Below are 20,419 nucleotides of genomic sequence, written 5' to 3' on the forward strand. Positions count from 1 at the left end.
TATTAGCTATGGGTTTTTCATATATGGCCTTTATGATGTTGAGGAATGTTCCCTCCAACCGTACTTTGTCGAGAGTTTTTACCACGAACGGATGTTGTACTTTGTCAAATGCTTTTTCTGCATCTATTGAAAGGATCGTATGATTTGCGGATACTGAACACACACCTGCAGCTCAGAAATAAATCCCACTTGATTGTCGTGAATGATTATTTTAACAGATTCAATTTGCTAGTATTTTATCGAGAACTTTTGCATCCATGCTCATCAGGGATATTGGCCTGTTGTTCTCTTTTTCAGTTGTGTCTTCATCTAGTTTTGGCATCAGGGTAATGCTAGCCTCCTCTAATGAGTTTGGAAGTTTTCCTTCCATTTCTAGCTTTCAGTTTGAGAAGAATAGGTATTAACTCTTCTTTAAATGTTTGGTAGGATTTGCCTTTCATGAAGCTATCTGTCCCTGGACTTCTGTTTATTGGGAGTTTTTTTATTACTAATTCAATTTCTTTGCTATTTATCAGTCTGTTCAAGTTTTCCATTTTTTTCTGCTTCAGTTTTGGTAGTTTATATGTTTCTAGGAATTTATCCATTACTTCTAGGTTATCTAATTTGTTCACATAATAGTTTTTCAAAATATTTTTTATAATTATTTGTATTTCTGTAGTATTAGCTGTTATTTTTCCTTTCTCATTAGTGATTTTATTGATTTGGGTCCTTTCTCTTTTCTTTTTGATGAATCTGGCTAGAGGTTAATCAACTTTACTAATTTTTTTCAAAGAACCAGCTCCTGGTTTCATTGATTTGTTTTATTATTTGTTTGTTTTTTAGTTTCTATATAATTTATTTCTGCTGTAATCTTTATTATTTCCTTCCTTCTGTTGGCTTTAGGCTTCATTTGTTGCTCTTTTTGTAGTTCCTTTAGGTGTAAGGTTAGAGTGCTTGAGATAGTCCTGTATTGCTATATACTTCCCTCTTAGGACTGCTTTTGCTGCATCCCATAGGTTTTGGACTGTTGTGTTTTCATTTTTATTTGTTTCCATGTATTTTTTTTTTATTTCTTCTTTGATTTCCTGGTTGACCACTTATTTTTTAGTAGCATGTTGTTTAACCTCTATGTATTTGTGGTCTTCCCAAATTGTTTTCTTGTGGCTCACTTCTAGTTTCATAGCATTATGATCAGAAAAGGTGCATAGTATGATTTCAATCTTTTTGTATTTGTTGAGGCTTGTTTTGTGACCTAAAATGCAACCTATTCTGGAGAATGTTCCATATGCACTTAAAAAGAATGTGTACCCTGTTTTATGATGGAATGCTCTGCATATATCTGTTAAGTCCATCTGGTCCCATGTGTCATTCAAAGCCATTGTTCCGTGTTTATTTTCTGTTTAGATGATCTGCCCATTAATTTAAGTGGGATATTAAAATCCCCTACTATTATTGTGTTATTGTCAATTCATTCCTTTTTGTTTGTTAATAATTGTTTTATATATCTGGGTACTCCCATGTTGGGTGTATAAATATTTATATTTATTATATTGTCTGGTTGGATTGTCCCCTTTATTATTATATAGTGCCCTTCTTCATCTCTCGCTATAGTTTAGGATAAAATCTAGTTTGTCTGATATAAGTATTGCTACTCCAGCTTTCTTTTGACATTCATTTGTGTGATAAATGTTTCTCTACCACCTCACTTTCATTCTGCATGTGACTTTAATCTAAAATGAGTCTTGTGCTCGCTTCGGCAGCACATATACTAAAATTGGAACAATAAAATGAGTCTCTTGTAGGCAGCATATAGATACATCTTGTTTTTTAATCCATTCTGTCAACTAAAGCGTTTAGTCCATTCACTTTCAAAGTAGTTATTGATATGTATTTATTGCCATTCTATTACTTGTTTTGTTGTTGTTTCTGGAGATTTTCTCTGATCCTTTTTTGTCATTGTCACTTTTTTTTAATTTGGGCTTCTCTTGCTTTGTCAATTTATGTTTCTGGGTCTATGGGGTTTTCACCTGTAGACGACAAGTAGTGAAGGGACAATGACTTATACAATATCCCCCATTAACTAGGACAGTGTCTGGCAGGAACTCAGTATGTATGTATTATACAAATGAATTAGGGGGTTGGAGTAAAATTCACTTTGTGTGCAGGGGTCCACTGGGAAGCTCTGAAATTAATGAAATGGTTTTCTGATCCATATGTGAAACAAGCATCATCAGAAGATTAAGAGTTAATGTTGTATTTATGTGTGTGTACTTTTTTCTCAAATTCATATATGCATGTATTTATTTTAAAAAGTATTTCTTGAATACTTACTATGTTCCAGGCAACATATTGCATATTAAATACAAAAGGGTATCCAAGATAGAAGTAGACTTTGCCTCCATGAAATGAAGGGGATAGACAACAAGCAAATAAGTACATAAATGGACAGTTATAAATTGTGATGAGAAAGCGACAGTGTTCCATGAGAAAACATAATAAAAAAGAGTAAATGAAGAATCTAATTTAGTTTGGGTGTGCAAAGAAGTACTTGCTGGGTAAATGACAGGTGATCTGAGACAGAGAGATGAGAAAAACCAGCTATGGGAAGAGCAGAAGAAAGATATTTCAGGAGAGAAACTGCACGTACAAAGGTCCAAAGAGGAGATAGGACTAGGAGGGCTCAAGAATCTGAAGAGAGCCAAAGAGACTGAAGCACAGAGGCTGAGGAAAAGATTGCCCTAGGATGAGCCTTTAGAGGAGGCAGGGACCTCATCAAGCAGGGCTTGAAAGCCATGCTCAGGAGTTTGGATTTTATTCTGAGTGTAAAAAAATATCTACTAAAGATTTTGAATATACAAAAGTTATGTGATCCAATTATTTTTTTAAACATCACTGGGTTTTGATTAAAAATGGACTAGAGGGGTGCCTGGGTGGCTCAGTCTGCCTTCGGCCCAGGTCATCATCTCAGGGTGCTGGGATCCAGCCCTGCCTTGAGTTCCCTACTCAGCAGGGAGTCTGCTTTTCCCTTTCCCTCTGTCCCTCCCCCTGCACATGTAGAAATGAATTGGAAACGGGCAAGAGAAGAAACAGTTAGGCTCACTCTAGTAGGCCCAGCCCAAAGTGATGTGACTTGCACTAAACCAGCAGTGGTGGAGACGGAGAAGAGCACATAAATGGGTGGATGGAACAAGATCTACTTCAAAAGTAAATTTGACAGGAAATCCAGTAAACTGTATTTAATAAAATACACATTGCTTTAACAACGATAGTTAATTCACCTTTTTGCACTACGTAAGTATCCAATAAAGAATTATCAAAGAGTCAAAACACTTTAAGATTAAAAGAGGTTCTCATGCTCAAAAAAGTTGAGAATGCAGATAATCTTCACATTCCTTCTTACTCTAAGACAATCCAGTGCATAAATTCAGTCTGGCTTAATTCCCACAATCTATTCCTGACTCCAGACCATCCCTCGTTAGCTTTAAGAAGTCTGCACTGCTACCAGCTCCATCATAGCCACAGCAACAAGACACGGTTCCTTCAAGCCACTGGTCCTTCCGAGGAAAGCTGAGGAACAGGTTTCTCCTAATCAAAACTGAGTTATATTCCAGGCTGAGCTGCCAATTAAATATTGGTATTTACTCTAAAAATGCTCAGATTTCTTCCCACCAAAGCCCTGATGTCCTAACTCACTCTTAACCAAGCTTTATAAGTCACTGATTCTAAGAACTCATTAGAAACGTACACATTGTGTCCTCACCCCTGCATTCCAGCCAGTCCCTGCCTGTTTTATCTTCCCTCTCTACCTGATCTAGATTCCTTTATTCATCATTTTATTTTATTATGTTATGTTAGTCACCATATAGTACATCATTAGCTTTTGATGTAGTGTTCCATGATTCATTGTTTGCATATAATTTTTAATTATGTTCTTATTACTCTTCAGAGATCTCTTGTCCTAATGTCCTTGAATAATACTGTAGGCAAAGTTTAACTCCATATTAATGCAACTATATGCCTTCATTGTATCTGCACTTTAATTTTCTTAATTTGTCACAGGCATAGAACACATTAACTACTTCCTCCTCCTAGAAACACTCTTCTGACTGGTGTAAATTACATTTTTAATTTCTCCTGCCTCATAAGGTACTTTACCAGGCTCTCACCTTCTAGCAGCCCCTAAAGCATTAGAGCTCAACTTTCCATTTGATCCAAGAAGGAGTAGCCCCTTTCCCTGCTCCCAGCTTTTCCCTTTTACAACTAAAAACTCCACACAATAAACACAACAAACATAGAAAGACTCTGAATAATGGAAAGAAGAAAGTGGACTACTTAAGGAACAATATAACACTAACTTTCCTGGGTATTCTTACATCTCATAGATCCCAGATAGAGCACCGGAGCAGAGTACCTATAATCCAGAACCACCAAAAAGCAGAGCCAAAAAAACAAAAACAAAACAAATTTTTAAAAAACTTCAAGGAAAACACGCTCCTCCGAGCCAGAGGAAAGGGGAAAGAATAGTCGAACACAAAAGAACCCTTTTTGACAACACCTACTTCTCTAACCAAACAATGGGAAGTGGCAATGTTTCCAAAAAATGGGAAAATGCCCGCCTGCCATGGGTTCCCCAAGGCTGAGCAAGGGACTAATATTCCACCCTCACTCCCAGTGGAAGCAGGCAATACTCCAATTTCTCAAGCAGGGTTGTCTGAATGGGACTGAGGGGAAAGCTGAGACTCTGCACAGTGGCCAGGAGGCTGACGGAGGAGTCTGAGGCAAAGTTAACAGTACTCTGCTTCCTTCCCTCCACCACACATGGCCCTATGTCCCCAGGACCCAGCAGGTTGCTAAGACCTCATCATCATTTGACAACTATATTGAACAAGGCTATGGAAGGTAGAGCTACTCAGAACATTGCCTCCTCCATCTCCTGGTAAATGGAGCACAGTAGGGAGGTGCATTTCAATTCTCACCCTTCAACATGGAAATGTGCTGGTAAATGCAAAACTTCAATTCCCTTCACTGACCCCCCCCCCCCCCCCGCAATGTATTCAATGATACATGCTTACATGCACATATGCTCATAGACAAGTGAAATGAATGACAGCAATGATGTAAGGGAAAGGAAAGAGAAGTCAGAATTATTTTATTATCATTAGGTACTCACACTATCCATGAACTGACACAGTGTTTTTGGAAGTGGACAACGATTAATTGTAAATTTATATTGCAAACTCAAAGGCAACCATATAAAAAACATTAGAAAAAAAGAAGTATAATGGCTATGGTAAGAAAGGAGAGAGACTAAAATAATATAAAATATTCCATTAAAATCACAAGTGGCAAACCAAAAAAAAGGGGGGGGAGACAAATATGGGAGCATAAAACAAGTAGAAAACAATAGCAAATATGGTGGATAGTAATCCAACTATATCAATATTCACTATGAATACAGCAGTTTAAATGCACAAATTAAAACACAGAGATTGTCAGAATGAATCAAAATATAAGATCCAAGTGTCTGTTGTCTACAATAAACCCACTTTAAATTTTTTTAAGTTTTATTTATTTAAGTAATCTCTACACCCAACGTGGGACTTCCGTAAGATCAAGAGTAGCATACTCCTCCGACTGAGCCAGCCAGGACCCCCTAAACCCACTTTAGATATAAAGACATACAGACCAAAAGTAAATGGATGGAGAAAGATATACCCCACTAACACTACACAAAAGAAAGCAGGAGTAGCTATATTAATTTCGAACATAACAGACTTTAAGGAAAGTTATGAGAGATAAAGGCAGGCATTATTATATTACAGTAAAGGGATCAATGATCCAAGAAGACATAACAGTTCTTAGTGTACGTGTGCATAATCACAGAGCATCAAACTATATAAGGTAAAAGCTGATAAAACTACAGAGAATAGATAAATCCGTTCTCCTACTTGGAGACTTCAGCACCTTTCTCTATCAGGAATGGACAGTTCTAGAAGGCAGAAAAATAGTCAGGATGTCATTTAAGTCCACAGCACCTTCGACCAACTGGATGTAGTTGACAATTATAGACTGTTTTTGTAAAACCAGCAGAACACAGATATTTCACAGGCCCACATGGAACATTCACCAATATAGACCACATTCTGAACCACGCAACACACCTTAACAAACGTAAAAGAATAGGGAATCACACAATTTTTTAACTTTAGCCACAATGGAATTAAACTAGAAATGAATAACAGAAAGAGACCTGGAAAATCCCAAAATACATGGAGATTAAACATACTTCTGAATCACCTACAGATCAAATGATAAATTGGACCTCATCAAATTTAAAGACAATTGCTTTATAAAAGACTCTCTGGAGAGAGTTTAAAGACAAGTTATAGACCAGGAAAAATATGTGCAAACCTCGTAGCTGATAAAGGACTTGTACAGACTGGATACCTATTCTCAGACTCAACAGTCAATAAGACAAACAATCTAATTAGAAAATAGGCAAAAGACAAGAACAAACACTTTACTAAAAAGAACATCCAGGGGCACTTGGGTGGCTCAGTGGGTTAAAGTCTCTGCCTTTGGCTCAGGTCATGATCCCAGGGTCCTGGGATCAAGCCCCATATTGGGCTCTCTGCTCGGCGGGGAGCTGTTTCCCTTCCTCTCTCTGTCTGCCTCTCTGCCTACTTGTGATCTCTCTGTCAAATAAACAAATAAATAATCTTAAAAAGAATATCCATATGGCAAACAGGCACATGAAAATATATTTGACATCATTAGTCACTAGGAAAATGAACATTAAAATTTCAATAAGGTATGACTATACACCTAACAGAATGGCTAATATAAAAAATAGTGAACTTCGGTGAAAACACCAAATGCTGGCAGAGAAGTAGAGAAAATGGCTCACTCACACATTGTTGGTGGGAATCTAAAATGGTGCAGCCAATGTGGAAAACAATTTGGCAGTATGGTATAAAACTAAACATACAATTACCATGCTGCCAGAAACTGCATTATTGGACATGTATCCCAGACAAACAAAAACTTACTATCACACAAAAACATAGCAGCTTTATTAGTAAAAGCCAAAACCTGAAAACCACCCAGATGTGCTTCAGTGGGTAAATGGCTAAACAAACCAGCGTGCATCCATACCCCAGAATAATAGTAACAAAAAGAAAAAACTATTGATACACACACAACTTGGACAAATCCCAAGGGAATTATGCTAAGTAAAAAGAGCCAATCCTAAAATATAATGTACTGTATGATTCCATTTCTGTAACATTCTTGCAACAACAATATTACAGGAGTGAAGAACACATTAGTAGTTGCCATGGCTTAGGGAAGGCGGGTTTTGTGGAGGAGGGAGAATGTAACGGTGTGCCCATAAGAAGGCCAACAGAAGAGACTCTGCAGTGATGAACTCTTCTGCATCTTCAAAGTGGTGATGGATGCATAGACCTACACGTGTGAAATTGCATAGATTTAAGTACACACACATAAAAATGAGGAAAGCTGAATAAACTGGACAGTACCAATGTCAGTTTCATGGTTTGCCATATTTTCATGCCATAGTTATGCAAGATGTTACCATGGTGGAAACCACATGAAGGGCATGTGGTACTCCACACATTTCCTGCAACTACCTATAAATGTATAATTATTTCAAAATGAGAATTTTAAACCAAAAAAGCAGTCAGAACTCTTCATAGTTCTTTCTTTTACACATTTCCATAAACTCTTTTCTTTTTTTTTTTTTTTTAAATATTTTATTTATTTGACAGAGAGAGATCACAAGTAGATAGAGAGGCAGGCAGAGAGAGAGAGAGAGAGAGGGAAGCAGGCTCCCCGCTGAGCAGAGAGCCCGATGCGGGACTCGATCCCAGGACCCTGAGATCATGACCTGAGCTGAAGGCAGTGGCTTAACCCACTGAGCCACCCAGGCGCCCCTCCATAAACTCTTTTCAACTAATCTTTTCCACTCATTCCCACGAATTCAAATCGTGTCAACGTTCCCAAATTCCAAGATCTGCATCCCAGCTCAGACCTGTCATTAGCTCCTGACCTTTATATTCAGGTGGACATCTCCATTTGATGTCTAAAAAGTACTTCGAACTCAGTAAGTCAAAAAAAGTAACCTGTCTCCTTCCCCGAATACCTCCTTGTCCAGTGTTCCTGATTTCCATAAACCGTACTACCATTCATCCAACCAAAAATCTGGACGACAAGCCTTTGCTTTTTCCTGCCCTTCATCCCTCACCTTCAGCTGATCATGACTTCTGTCTCACTACTACCTCTGATGTCCTTCTCCTTTATTTCAGACTCGCTGCCACCACTCTAGTCCACTCAGTTGCCCAGAAAGCTGCAACGGTCTCTTAAATTTCTCTCCAGATCTTTCCCACCCATAACCCCTATCTACCTAAAATCATTCTCCAAACTAAAGTCACATGAATGTTTCTAAATCCTAAGTGTGGTAACAGAACTCAGATATTTAAAACTCTTGAAAGGATTCCTATTACACCCAGGGTCATTTCTAAAATTAAGGCTAGAAGACTCTCTACTATATATGATACTTAATCTACTTCCTTTCTCTCTGCTCCAGCCACACAGATGGTCTTTTAGTTAACATGTCACACCTCATGACCTTCACACTTACTGAAACAATCTTCACCTCTGTCGGAAACAACCTACCCACCCCCCACCCCACTTAACTTGGCTAACTCCAGTCAGTCTAATACAGGTTTAGGAAGCACTGATGTCCTTAAAGGACAGTTTTCTCATGTTGCACATATGGAAACTGAGGCTCAGAGAGGTTAGGGTATTTGTCCCCAGCCAAATAACTAGGTAGAGGAGCATAACTGCCTAATTACAGAGCCATACCAACTTCATTACAAGCAAGTTACCTAATTACTCCATGCCTTAGTTTCCTCATCAAAAAAAATGAGAATAATAATACTTGTCTCGGGGCGCCTGGGTGGCTCAGTGGATTGAGCTGCTGCCTTCGGCTCAGGTCATGATCTCAGGGTCCTGGGATCGAGCCCCGCATCGGGCTCTCTGCTCCGCAGGGAGCCTGCTTCCTCCTCTCTCTCTGCCTGCCTCTCTGCCTACTTGTGATCTCTCTCTCTGTCAAATAAATAAGTAAAATATTTAAAAAAAAAAATGCTTGTCTCACAAAGTTGTTGTAAGAATCAAATGAGTTAATATGAAGAGAGCAGTGTCTATTATAAATCCACTTTGTAGTTACGTGCTTTTATGGCGGCGGTGGTGATGGTGATTATTCTTATTATTGTACATTACATTTTAAAGCCCAAGAGCAAAATCAACCTTTCCCTTTCGACCCTTACAGCAGAACACCTGCTTTTTTGTTTCATATGTCTTTTACACATTCCTATGCCCCCTTCCAGGCTCCTCCTATCTCCATCATCCCTTCTGGCATACCTCCATGTTTTAGCCCATGAACTTCATAAGACATTGGGAGGAGCTTTGAGCCCATAATAGAAAGTTTTACTTGGGTCCTACCAATGACTGAGCCTGTACAGAAAATGAGTAATGTATCACCCATTTCCCAAACTTTCATGTCCCTGATCCACCAGCTCGCCCTCCCCAACACAGCGCCACAGCCTTAGCCCCCAACAGAGTCCTAATAAACTTGACAAAGAGTTACCTTGAGTCACTCACCAGTCACCATCAGCAAGGTTAATAGGATACAATTCATGTTGATGCCTGAATCCTGTGCTGAGGACAAGGATATAGTGGAAATTAACAGGCACAAAGAAAGCACAGAATTTATATCCTGCCTGGGGAGTCGAGACAGCTGAAGGTGCAGGTGGGAGACCGGAGGATAAGGATTCTAAGAAAGTCTGTCATCTAGAGGTTTCTCCTTCTACTCTTGATCCTCGGCGTGAAAGCAGAGTCACGAGTCACAGCCGGAGATCTTCTCAGTCTAACTGAAGCCTGCCCTATGGGAAGATGAGGTCCACGGTCTGAGCCTTATCTACTTCATCTAAGGAAAAGAATTCCAATGCAGGAGTCAAGTAAACCTTCTGGGGAGTTAAAAGTCATCCCAAATTCCTCTCCCCAGCCTCTCCGTTCTTCTCACCAGCCCCTTCCCCACAATGTGTGACCAGCCCCCCTCCCTCTATATGTCCCATTGACCCCTTTCTGTTCTGGGCTGCTCTGATGAAGCACAGCTGTGTCCCACCCTCCTGTGTGACACTGTCCTCCTCCCCTTCATGCAGGTAGTGCCTAGCCCACCTCTCCTGAGAACGACTTCACTTGCCCAGGTCATGTCCCACAACCGCTGATGCCATTTGAATAAAAGTTCCCAACCAACACCAACACCAGCGGCTCTTTTCAGAGCTCCAAATCTTTCTTACTACACTGCCCTCCTGTATGCAGGGCTCTCTCGCTCTCTCATTTTATCCTTTCTCTGTAGTTGCCTTTTTCAAATTGATTTTTGGTGGCGGAATAGAACAAGAATAGTATCTAAATAGAAAATCAGGTGGCAGAATGAAACAATAACAGAATTAGAGTCTCTGTAAAGCTGATGGTTTGTGGAATGAGGCTAGAAACAGATGCGTCTCCATGTGCACAAGGAATCTGTAATAATAGTAATAAAGAACTTAATAACAAAAATTACAAACATGAGGAAATGTTGAGTATCAAACACACAGACACGAATACACACACACACATCCATCCACAAAATTCTAAAGTTATTTTTTCAAACAGAAGCTTTAAGAATGATGTCCATATCAGATTATCAGTATCCTAAAACAAAAAAAAGAAAAAATGGGGGCACCGGGGTGGCTCAGTTGTTGAGTGGCTCACTCTTGATTTCAGCTCAGGTCATGGTCTCAGTGGCCTGGAATCCAGCCCTGAGATGGGCTCCTTGCACAGCAGGGGAGTCTGCTTAAGGGTTCTCTCTCTTTCTCTCTCTGCCCCTCCCTCTGCTCTCTCTCTTTCTTTCTCTTAAATAAATAAATCTTTAAGAAAAAAAGGAAAAAAAAATAAATAGGATTGGCAAACTACAAGAAGCACTCAACAGCTAAAATAATATAAAAAGGTATTTGTATTGAAACAAGAAATCCCACACTTGAAAGTAGTTTGCTAAGCCTGTAAAAATTATGTGGGGCAGGGGGGTGGGGGTGGGGTGGGGGAAAGAAGCTAAGGAGAGAGGGTTATGAGAACAAGATGGAATGAGGTTCAAGGGAGGTCCTTAGAGCATGCTAGGGGTTTACTCTACAGACAATAGGGAGCTCCTGAAGAGTTTTTAAAAGGAGACTGACATGATTTCATATGCATTCTAAAGGGGGAAAAAAAAAAATTCTAAATAAAAAGGAGAATGTCAAGTTGAGCAACACCAGATGGGCACATATATTAGTTCAAGCATGACAAGATTATGGCCTGCATTAGGATGACAGCTGTGAGAATGAAAAGATAAGGATGGATTTAAGAGACTTCTGGAATTAAGGTTGAGTGGTGAGAAAAAGGGAGAAATCAAACAAATGGTAGGTAATCTCCTACAATTAGAAAAATAGGCAAAGAATGCATTTGAAAAGCTGGAGGAAGAAAGGATAAAATTCTGACATGCTAAATTTCAGGAACCTCAAGCAGATGCAAAAAAAAAAAAAATGGTTTCAAGGAGGCAGTTCTATATGTGGGACAGGAGGTCTGGGCTAGAGAAACTAATTTGAAACTCATAGACAGGTAGTAGTCCCCAGTACCAGCCTCCTCCAGAAAATCTGTTGTCTTTGGAAAGGCCTCAAACTCCCCTCCTGGCCCATAAGCTTTCCAAAAAAATCTAGGCCCCACAACCTCAGAGTAAAGAATATCTCTCTCTCAAATTTCATCTCTGTTAACTAATCCTACCCTCCCCACAGAAAACTTTGCACAGATCCATGCTGTCTTTGAACCTCAGGCACATTTCATAAACCAGCCCTTTCCAGTGGACCTCTGTGTCCACTGGGAGGGTCAGGAAAGTACGTGCCAAGTCTTTTTCATTTTACCCTTCAGGGAATTTGTGTGAGGAAATGTATCTTTTTCAAGATGTAGGAATGCCAATTGATTAGCTGAAGCCTGGAGAACGCAGTTGAAAAGCTCTGTGTCTCCAATAATAAGACCTAGACTCTATTTCTAGTCTTTCCAATCATGTGTGATTTTGAGACACTGGTATAAATTTTGTTTTGGTTCTGTTATCTAGAGACCAAGAAAAAAAAAAAAATGGTACCAGCCTTGTTTCCTCTTTGTAGGCTTATTGCTGCATTGGCGTGAGATTATGGGCTTATAAGACTTTGAAGGGCTAGAGTGATACAAAGTATAATTAATTTTACATCTCAGACTGCCCTGATATGAAATCACTGCTGGCAGTGTCTATTAAGAATTTAGCTCAGAGCCTGGGATTTAAGAGCTATTAGAGAAAGTGTTCTTGTTAGAGTGTGCTCTGAATTCCCCAAAGATGACCCTAGCAGTTTATTATTGGCTGAGAAATCTTTTCATTAGGTGAAAAGCACTGACAGGTCCTGCCTTCTGAATTGTCACCAACACACAGTAGGTCCTCAGTTTAATATAACCTAGAAAACAGACCATTCCCCAACTGTCAAACTAACTGTTCGATGAGTGCTTTTCACTCCCACATGTCCTTAGCTCAGAGCTGGGGACCAGGATAACAGACCAAGCTGGTGATGATGGCGGAGTGATGAAACAAACAGTGATCACAGGGAAAGATGAAGGAAGTGTAATAAAGATGGGAGGGGCTGAGGAAAAGGATAAGTATTAGGTGTTTCGGAGCAAACCTGGGGACACCGCCTGAGCTAAGGTGGCGAATCTTGTCCCCCACAGCCCTGGCCTCAGAAACTCCATGTGGAAGATAAGCCCTGAGCCTAGAGCTCCCTTCCCCACAGACAGCTGATTTGAGGCAGATGGGCTTTTAGGGACAGTAGGTAGAGGGACCTGGATCGAGAAGTTTAAGGAAGTAGGCTTTTTTGTTTCCTTCCCTGAAAGACCCAAGAGAGGAACAGTCCACGTTCCCTCGAGCAGAAGTCCATCTTCATTGTGTACCTGGAGCCCCCTTCCACCCGCCTCTTTATGCCCGGAGCTGTTTTCCTATCCCATTTCATGTCCCCCTACCTAACCATATCCACTGATTCTACCAGGCATTCCTGAGGAGAATACTGTCCTGAGAGTTTCATACTCTGTGGATTTTCTGCATCTCACAGGGAAAGATCTGGACTGCTATGAAATTTATCTTCTATTTGGGTGTCCTTGCTGGTATGTATCCATGACCTTCTACTCCATCCTATAAGGCACAGGTTAATGTAGGCTGGAGTAAGGCAGATTGGGGTGTGTGAAGGGTACAAAAGAAGAGCCTAAGAAAACCAGTCACGGACAGAACTAGGCATCTCCCTTCCGAGACCCCACGCAAAGTCTCGCAGGAGGCTGAGCCCACTGTTCCGGTGCTAAGCCACAGAGTGGGGGGTGGTGCTCACTCGCCTTGGAGAATGCTCAACAATGAGTGTTCCCTGCGATGATTCCAAAATGCGGGCCTCATCACCCACAGAGCAGGTCCCAGTGTAGTCACAGGGACAAAGAACTCATTTTGAAGTCTGATATCCTCCGGTTCCAAAAGCTAAGAGACTCAGAATGAAGGGAATGAAGCCGGTAGAAACAAGATCAAATGCAAGGGCCCTACCTCCCGCACTCCCTGACTTCCAAGAAGTCCTTCTGATGGCAGAATTTGCTGGCGAGGCATTCCCCACCACACTGTGTGGCATCACTGTTCGCTGTGTGGGCTTGGACAAGTTACTTAAGCCATCTGTTCTGCACTCTTTTGTCGAAATGGGGATATTACTACCTGTATTACAGACACGCTGTGAAAATGTTCAATAAATCCATGTAAAGCACTTAGAACAAGAGCTGAGTGCCTCTTGTCCTTATTATTATGCCTCTTTTTTTCCCTTGGGATTTCTGTGTGATCATAAAAGCATGTGGGGCAGTATAGGCTATGGCTTGGGAAGGATTATGGAAGAACCAAGGACAGCTGAGACAAGAATAGTACTTTATTTCTAACCCTCAAGCAGACTTCCTCCCTATCTTCTCAAGTTTATTTAATAATTCATTTTTTTTAAGTTACATGTTCATATTAAAAATTTGGAAATATTAAAAAGTAGAAAAAAAGAAACATTGCTCATAATCCCACCTCTTACTCAGCACATGCTAACACTTTAAATTTATTCTGAGGCTTTATTTTATTTACTTTTGCATTTAAATGGTTTATTTTTTTTCTTTGCTTATTTTTAGATGATTGGATTATGGGACTGATGTACATGTTTCATATTATTAACTTAATGAAATTTATCAGTATTTCCTTTGTTGTTTAATATTCTTTATAAATATAATTTTAATATGCATGTAATGTTCCATATGTTGATGTACTCTTCCATTTCAGTGCCTTATGTTACTATACTGGACATTAATATTTCTAATATTTAGCTATTATAAATAGTCCTAAAATGAGCACACATTCATAATCTTTGTCTATACTTGAATATTTCTTTGGAATGGATCCTTGTGGTTGGAATTATTAGGTCATAGGTGATGCACTATTTACACTCTTGATGTCTAGCTCTAAATGTTTTTCAAACAGAATTAATTCATGTCCCTACCTACAGTGAAATAGAGCCTCTTCCACTGTACTTTCTTAGATTTTAACAGTATCAACATTAAACCCAAAATTACTATTATAAACATTAGATAAAATAGTATGTGATATTTACTAGAAGAGGGTCAAACACTTTCACATCTCCTGGCCAATTCATTACTTCTTTAAAATTGCTCATATTGGGGTGCCTGGGTGGTTCATTGAGTTAAGCCTCTGCCTTCAGCTCAGGTCATGATCTCAGGGTCCTGGGATCGAGCCCCGCATCGGGCTCTCTGCTCCGTGGGGAGACTGCTTCCCGCCCCCCCTCTCTGACTGCCTCTCTGCCCACTTATGATCTCTGCCTATCAAATAAATAAATTAAAAAAAATAAAAAATTGCTCATATTCCTTCCTAACTAGGAAACTGCTGATTAAAACATGTTTTAAGACAAGTAAGACAGGTAAGATATGTCTTACCTATTAAGAAAGTTCTGTGTATTAACAATACTGATTACTTTCCCAGGGACAGTTTTCTCTGCTCACTCATCTGTGCAGAAAGAGGACCATGCTCCGTATCTGGTATACCTCAAGTCTCACTTCAACCCCTGCGTGGGTGTCCTCATCAAGAAGAACTGGGTGCTGGCCCCAGCTCACTGCTACTTACCGTGAGTTCTGGGAACCCTCCCCTCCCCACCCCCTGAAGCAGCCCCCCTCATTCTACCTCAGTGGTGCTCAAAGGGAGGCAACTTTCCCTTCCAGGGTGCATGTGGCGAAGTCTGAAGATATTTTCAGTTTGTCACAATGCACTGAGGACGTGCTGTGTTCTTGGCACCTATCTAGCAAACAGAGGCCTTGGCCAGGAGGGCACTGATCATCCTACAGTGTGCAGGCCAGCCCCCACAAGAATCACCCAGCCCTAAGTGTCAGTAGTGAGGAAACTCGCCCCACAGAGCATGCCTCCTTAAGTTTTTCAAGGTTTTTAGTGACAATATGAATGTGTCTGAGTTAAGGGACCAGCAGGTTAACTGAGGGTGCACTCAAATTAGACAAATTGAGAATAGTTCAGTACCCCTAGGATTAGTCCTGGAAAGGTATTAAGGGGGCAAGAGGAGAGAACGGGACAAGAAAGCCAGTGGGGAAGGGTGGGGAGGAGAGGGAAAGAGGAAGGGAGGAAGCACCGTGTGGAGGGACAGCTTGACAGGAAGCACGGAGAGACAACCCTGTGAGACGGGAGCTGGGAGGATAAGTACTCCCCCTCATTCACCCTCCCAACACTGCTGGCTGCTGGCTATCAACCAAAACCTAATCAGAGACCAGAGGACAAGAGAATCCATCTATTTAATCTACATGTATCACCTTCCAGAGGTAGAGAGCAGGATGAAGTAGGCTTGTGAGTGGATCTGATGAAGCAAACGGAGCTCCAGCACTCAGGGCATCCCATTCTCTTACGTCCACCGGAATGAAATGCCCGGTTGGATAGGCTGGAGCCAGAGTGGAGGGAAAGCAGTATTTTTCTGCAACACACAAATGTCCTCTCTACTACATTAAGGATACCACATGAAAACACAGCGGTTAAAGGGTCCCCCTTTATCGTGTGACCGCAGATGAAGTACTACTATATGTCTCCATTACTTCACATGCAAAAGGGATTAAAAATAGAATCCACTTCACAGTTTTGTGATGAGTCGTAAATGAGGTAATCCAGACTCCAGGTAAAGCAACTGATACAGTACCTGACACACTGTAACATTCAATATCGTCTTTGACGACAAGGAAGATAACGATGATGATGGTGATGGTGACAGTGGTCACTTCCAACCCCTTCTCCCTCCAGAAACCTGAAAGTGCTGCTGGGAAATTTCAGGATCAGAGTCAGAGATGGCACAGAGCAGGCAATTAACCCCATCCAGATTATCCGCTACTGGAACTTTAGCCACAGCAACCCCCAGGATGACCTCATGCTCATTAAGCTGGAGAAACCTGCCAGACTCAACAACAAAGTGCAGCCCCTTCCCCTCGCCACCAGCAACGTCCGGCCAGGCACCGTCTGTCTGCTCTCAGGTTTGGACTGGAGCCAAGACAACAACGGTGAGTGTACCCCCCACAGCAAATCAGAGTCATCAGTTACCCCGGAAGAGAAGCACCATGTCCACACAGCTGGGAAGAGAGGAGAGGAGAATGGGCAGAGACCACGAGGGGTCTAGCAAAAAGAGACCCATCCTGAAGTCCAAAGCCCGTCCCTTCCCAGGATGGTGACACACCACTGCCTCCTTGAGGCTTCAGGTGTTGGAGCCACCAGGCCATCTGACTCTGCACAGAGGCCACACCATTCCTGTCAGGCACAATTCCCACTGAAGGGGCTGGGCTCCTCCACTGCATATGATTCATTCTGCATGTAGAGGAACCTCAGAGAATCAGGTCACCTCTTTTTCCTCCTAGACTGGACATGGAATAGAAAGGAAACTCTTTTTCTTAAAGAGACATAAAGCCTATTTTTAAATCCTCTGGATTAACTCTCATAACCATGCGTGAGATCATTCCCTTTTCTCATTCCTTTTTTCTTCAGACATACACCCAAAACACCAGTGGAAATAGAGGGTGGTGGTTGGAGGGGCTCCATAATAAAGGCGACCAGGAAGGCTTCTTCTGTCCTGTCTTCCCTCAGGCAGACACCCTGATTTAAGGCAGAACCTGGAGGCCCCTGTGATGTCTGATAAAGAGTGCCAGAACACCGAACAAGGAAAAAGCCACCGGAACTCCTTATGTGTCAAATTTGTGAAAGTCTTCAGCCGAATTTTTGGGGTAATCTTTTTCTCTATATTCAGTTTATTTGCCTGTATGTATCTAGTTAACCAATCATGACAGTAAAAAAAAAAATTAGAAAGCCCTCATCCTCTCACAATTTTTTGAGAATTTGATAAGGCTGCAGCAAAGCCCCCATTGTTCCTTTGGGAATGGGCCCTCCTTACAGATGTCCTTATTCATTAAAGCGTGTCATGCAAAACCCCCATTTTGCTAGACTTATTATTCTCATAGTTGCAGGTCAAAATGGGCTTTAAAAAAATTCAAACTTCACCATGGAAACTGGTTTTACCAGTCCAGATAAAAAGGAGGTTTGATTCATTTTACAGTTCTAGAGAGTTACAGTTCTAGAGAGGTTTTTCTCTGACTTTCTCAGGAAGAAACAAGGCTAGAACTCATCTAGATCCAAAGCTTCCTGTCCCCTGATCTGGGGCTGTTTTCATGATCCAGCATGCTACCCCTAGGCAGAGCTCATCCATGTTGGGGGCCAGAGGGCTCCTGTGACAAGATCTGACCATCTCTCTCTGTCTCCCTCTCTCTGCATGATCTCTGTAGGAGGTGGCTGTTGCTACCGTGATCTGTAAGAACAAGCTCCAGGGGATCGAGGTGGGACATTTCATGGGAGGAGATGTCGGAATCTACACTAATGTTCACAAATATGTATCCTGGATTGAGAGCATCACTAAAGAAAAATGACACCCTACTATTTCCTCTGCATCCCACTGGCTTTGTCATTGACTCTACAAGCCACTACTTCCCTCAAACTCAAAATAAAATTTCCAAGTGGAAATGCATCACACCAGTAGCCTATTTTTTTCTTGGTTGTGTCTCTGCCCATATCCCACCATGATGTGAAGAACCAAGAACAAAAAATGAAATGAGCGCTTATCACACTATACCAGGGTTACATCCATTATCTCATTTAATGCTCATAACAAACCCTTGAGGTTATCTTTCATCCCCACCTTACAAGTGAGAAAGTTGAGAAAAGAAAGAGTACTTAATATTATCTAAAGCTGACAGACATCACAGACAGGAACGGAACCCCCAAATTCAGATTCTCAATCTCGTGCTCTAAGCCCCCAAATTATAGGGGGGTCCATGGAATCACAACAGATTGTGGCTTCTATTTTCCTGCTACTTCTCTTATTCAAAGAGTCTGAAGCTTTCACTTGTGGCTAAGATTGTGGGTTCTGGAATAATATCTCCTAAGAATGGCCAAGCTTTCTCTCACCAGCAGGCTTTCTGCCTACTTGTGATCTCTGTCAAATAAATAAATAAAATCTTTATTAAAATAATTTTTAAAAAGAATACAGTTTAAACAGGATGCAATAAGTATCACCCAATTCTCATTTTTTTTCTTAGATCTCTTCTTCTCAAGCTATATTCCCCACTTACTTGATGTTTCTGAGAAAAAAAAAATCTAGTAACTTGTCCAAGACCATAGAGTTAATAAAAAGAAGACTAAGGATACAAACCTTGTCCAATTGACTCCAAAGCCTGTGCCATTTCCTTGATGTTCTTCCAAAACTACATTTCTAAATACACAGATGTTCCCTAGATACTTAAACTTCCTTCTTTCCTCACATACAGCAAAAAAGCCCCTATTTAGATAACATAAGAAGTTTCATGGCTTCTCAAGTGATCTCTGATTTTAGCTCCCACTGAAAAATTCTTCAAGGTCTGTATGTAGTGAGTCATCACAATTCCTATTTAAATTTAAGGCCTCTTTGGAAACCACTTCACAATATTCCAGTTCTATATTCCAGAAAATGACAGACTTAAGCCCAATATAGGTATCACTAGAATGACTAAACTATGATATCAACAGCTGATTGGCAATATCATTTCAACTTATGTATTTTGGTAAATTGCTTTGAATGAGAACAATTGCTTTGAATGAGAAATCAAATCCAAAACAACATTTTAAAAACAAATAATTGGGGCACCTGAGTGGCTTAGTCAGTTAAGCCTCTAACTCTTGATTTCAGCTCAAGTGACAATCTCAGGGATCATGAGCCCTCAGAGCCCCACAGCAGGCTCTGTGGTCAGGCGGGAACCTGCTTGAGATTCTCTCCATCTCCCTCTGCCCCTCTACCCACTCACACATGCGTATTCTCTCTCTCGCTCTCTCTCAAACAAATAAATAAATCTTTAAAAAATTGAGAAACAAAACCAAATAATTGTATTTTAGATTAAGAAATTCACTCTCCTTTTACAAAGAATTTCAAAATCGTAATGAGCCATAACCAATATTAGCAGAGATAAATTTAAGAAATCTGCAGATAAATGCCTGAAATATAAGGTTGAGGCTAAGAATGATTTGTTGAACAAATACTACATCAGCTTGGATGTGCTACTATTGTTATTAAAATAAACAATATATTATTTCTCAAAACAATTTAAGTCATAATCAAGGAAAACAGATTTTTAACTTTCTTCATTTTAGCCACTAATGCTTCTGACACAGATTTAGGTATAACTTATTTATCTTCAAAATATAGAAATTTCCATCAGTTGTATGCTTCAAAAGAAAATTATTACCAGCAGTGAAAATATTTTCAATTCAGACAATTAACTATACGTAATAGAATTACCTTACAGACATAAATTTTTGTGCAAGAATTTAACTTGTAGACTGATATTAACTCTGACACGATTTTTTAAAATACTCATTCTAAAATCTAGCAACAAATTGCAGAAATAATCATTAAATCTTTAAGATTTTTGGATGAGTATCTACCATGCCCCTCCTGTTTAGAATATTCTACTGCTTGCGCACATTAAGTAAAAAGGACAACTGTAAGCATCGGTCATGTTCTGACTTAGACCCATCCTAATCAGTGTCACGTCACATTCTTGGCTAAAGTGAGTGCTAGGGGCGCCTGGGTGGCTCAGTGGGTTAAAGCCTCTGCCTTCGGCTCAGGTAGTGATCTCAGGGTCCTGGAATAGAGCCCCGCATCAGGCTCTCTGCTCGGCGGGGAGCCTGCGTCCCCCT

General features: G+C 40.6%; 2 protein-coding genes across 2 annotated transcripts in view; one reads left to right on the forward strand and one right to left on the reverse strand.

The window, feature by feature from the left end:
• Positions 1 to 13,217: 13,217 nt before the first annotated feature.
• PRSS37 (serine protease 37) lies at positions 13,218 to 18,117 on the forward strand. The gene is made up of 5 exons (XM_046020914.1): positions 13,218 to 13,251; positions 15,143 to 15,284; positions 16,454 to 16,707; positions 17,285 to 17,421; positions 17,977 to 18,117. The coding sequence occupies exons 1-5, from the start codon at positions 13,218 to 13,220 to the stop codon at positions 18,115 to 18,117; spliced, it is 708 nt and encodes a 235-aa protein (XP_045876870.1).
• TAS2R4 (taste 2 receptor member 4) overlaps positions 16,353 to 20,419 on the reverse strand; it is a 35,881-nt gene continuing 31,814 nt past the window's right edge. Inside the window, exon 3 of the mRNA XM_046020912.1 lies at positions 16,353 to 16,466. Coding sequence (XP_045876868.1) covers positions 16,370 to 16,466 — 97 coding nt within the window. The 3' untranslated portion in view covers positions 16,353 to 16,369. The remainder of the gene's footprint in view (positions 16,467 to 20,419) is intronic.

Source organism: Meles meles, chromosome 10, assembly GCF_922984935.1.
Source record: "Meles meles chromosome 10, mMelMel3.1 paternal haplotype, whole genome shotgun sequence".
Taxonomy (NCBI): Eukaryota; Metazoa; Chordata; class Mammalia; order Carnivora; family Mustelidae; genus Meles; species Meles meles.

What these genes read in the sequence shown, in the direction of transcription:
- PRSS37 (XM_046020914.1), top strand. Translation starts at nt 13,218, where the DNA reads ATGAAATTTATCTTCTATTTGGGTGTCCTTGCTG. An exon ending in CTATTTGGGTGTCCTTGCTG is followed by an intron (nt 13,252 to 15,142) that starts GTATGTATCCAT and finishes TTACTTTCCCAG; the next exon opens with GGACAGTTTTCTCTGCTCAC. An exon ending in CCAGCTCACTGCTACTTACC is followed by an intron (nt 15,285 to 16,453) that starts GTGAGTTCTGGG and finishes TTCTCCCTCCAG; the next exon opens with AAACCTGAAAGTGCTGCTGG.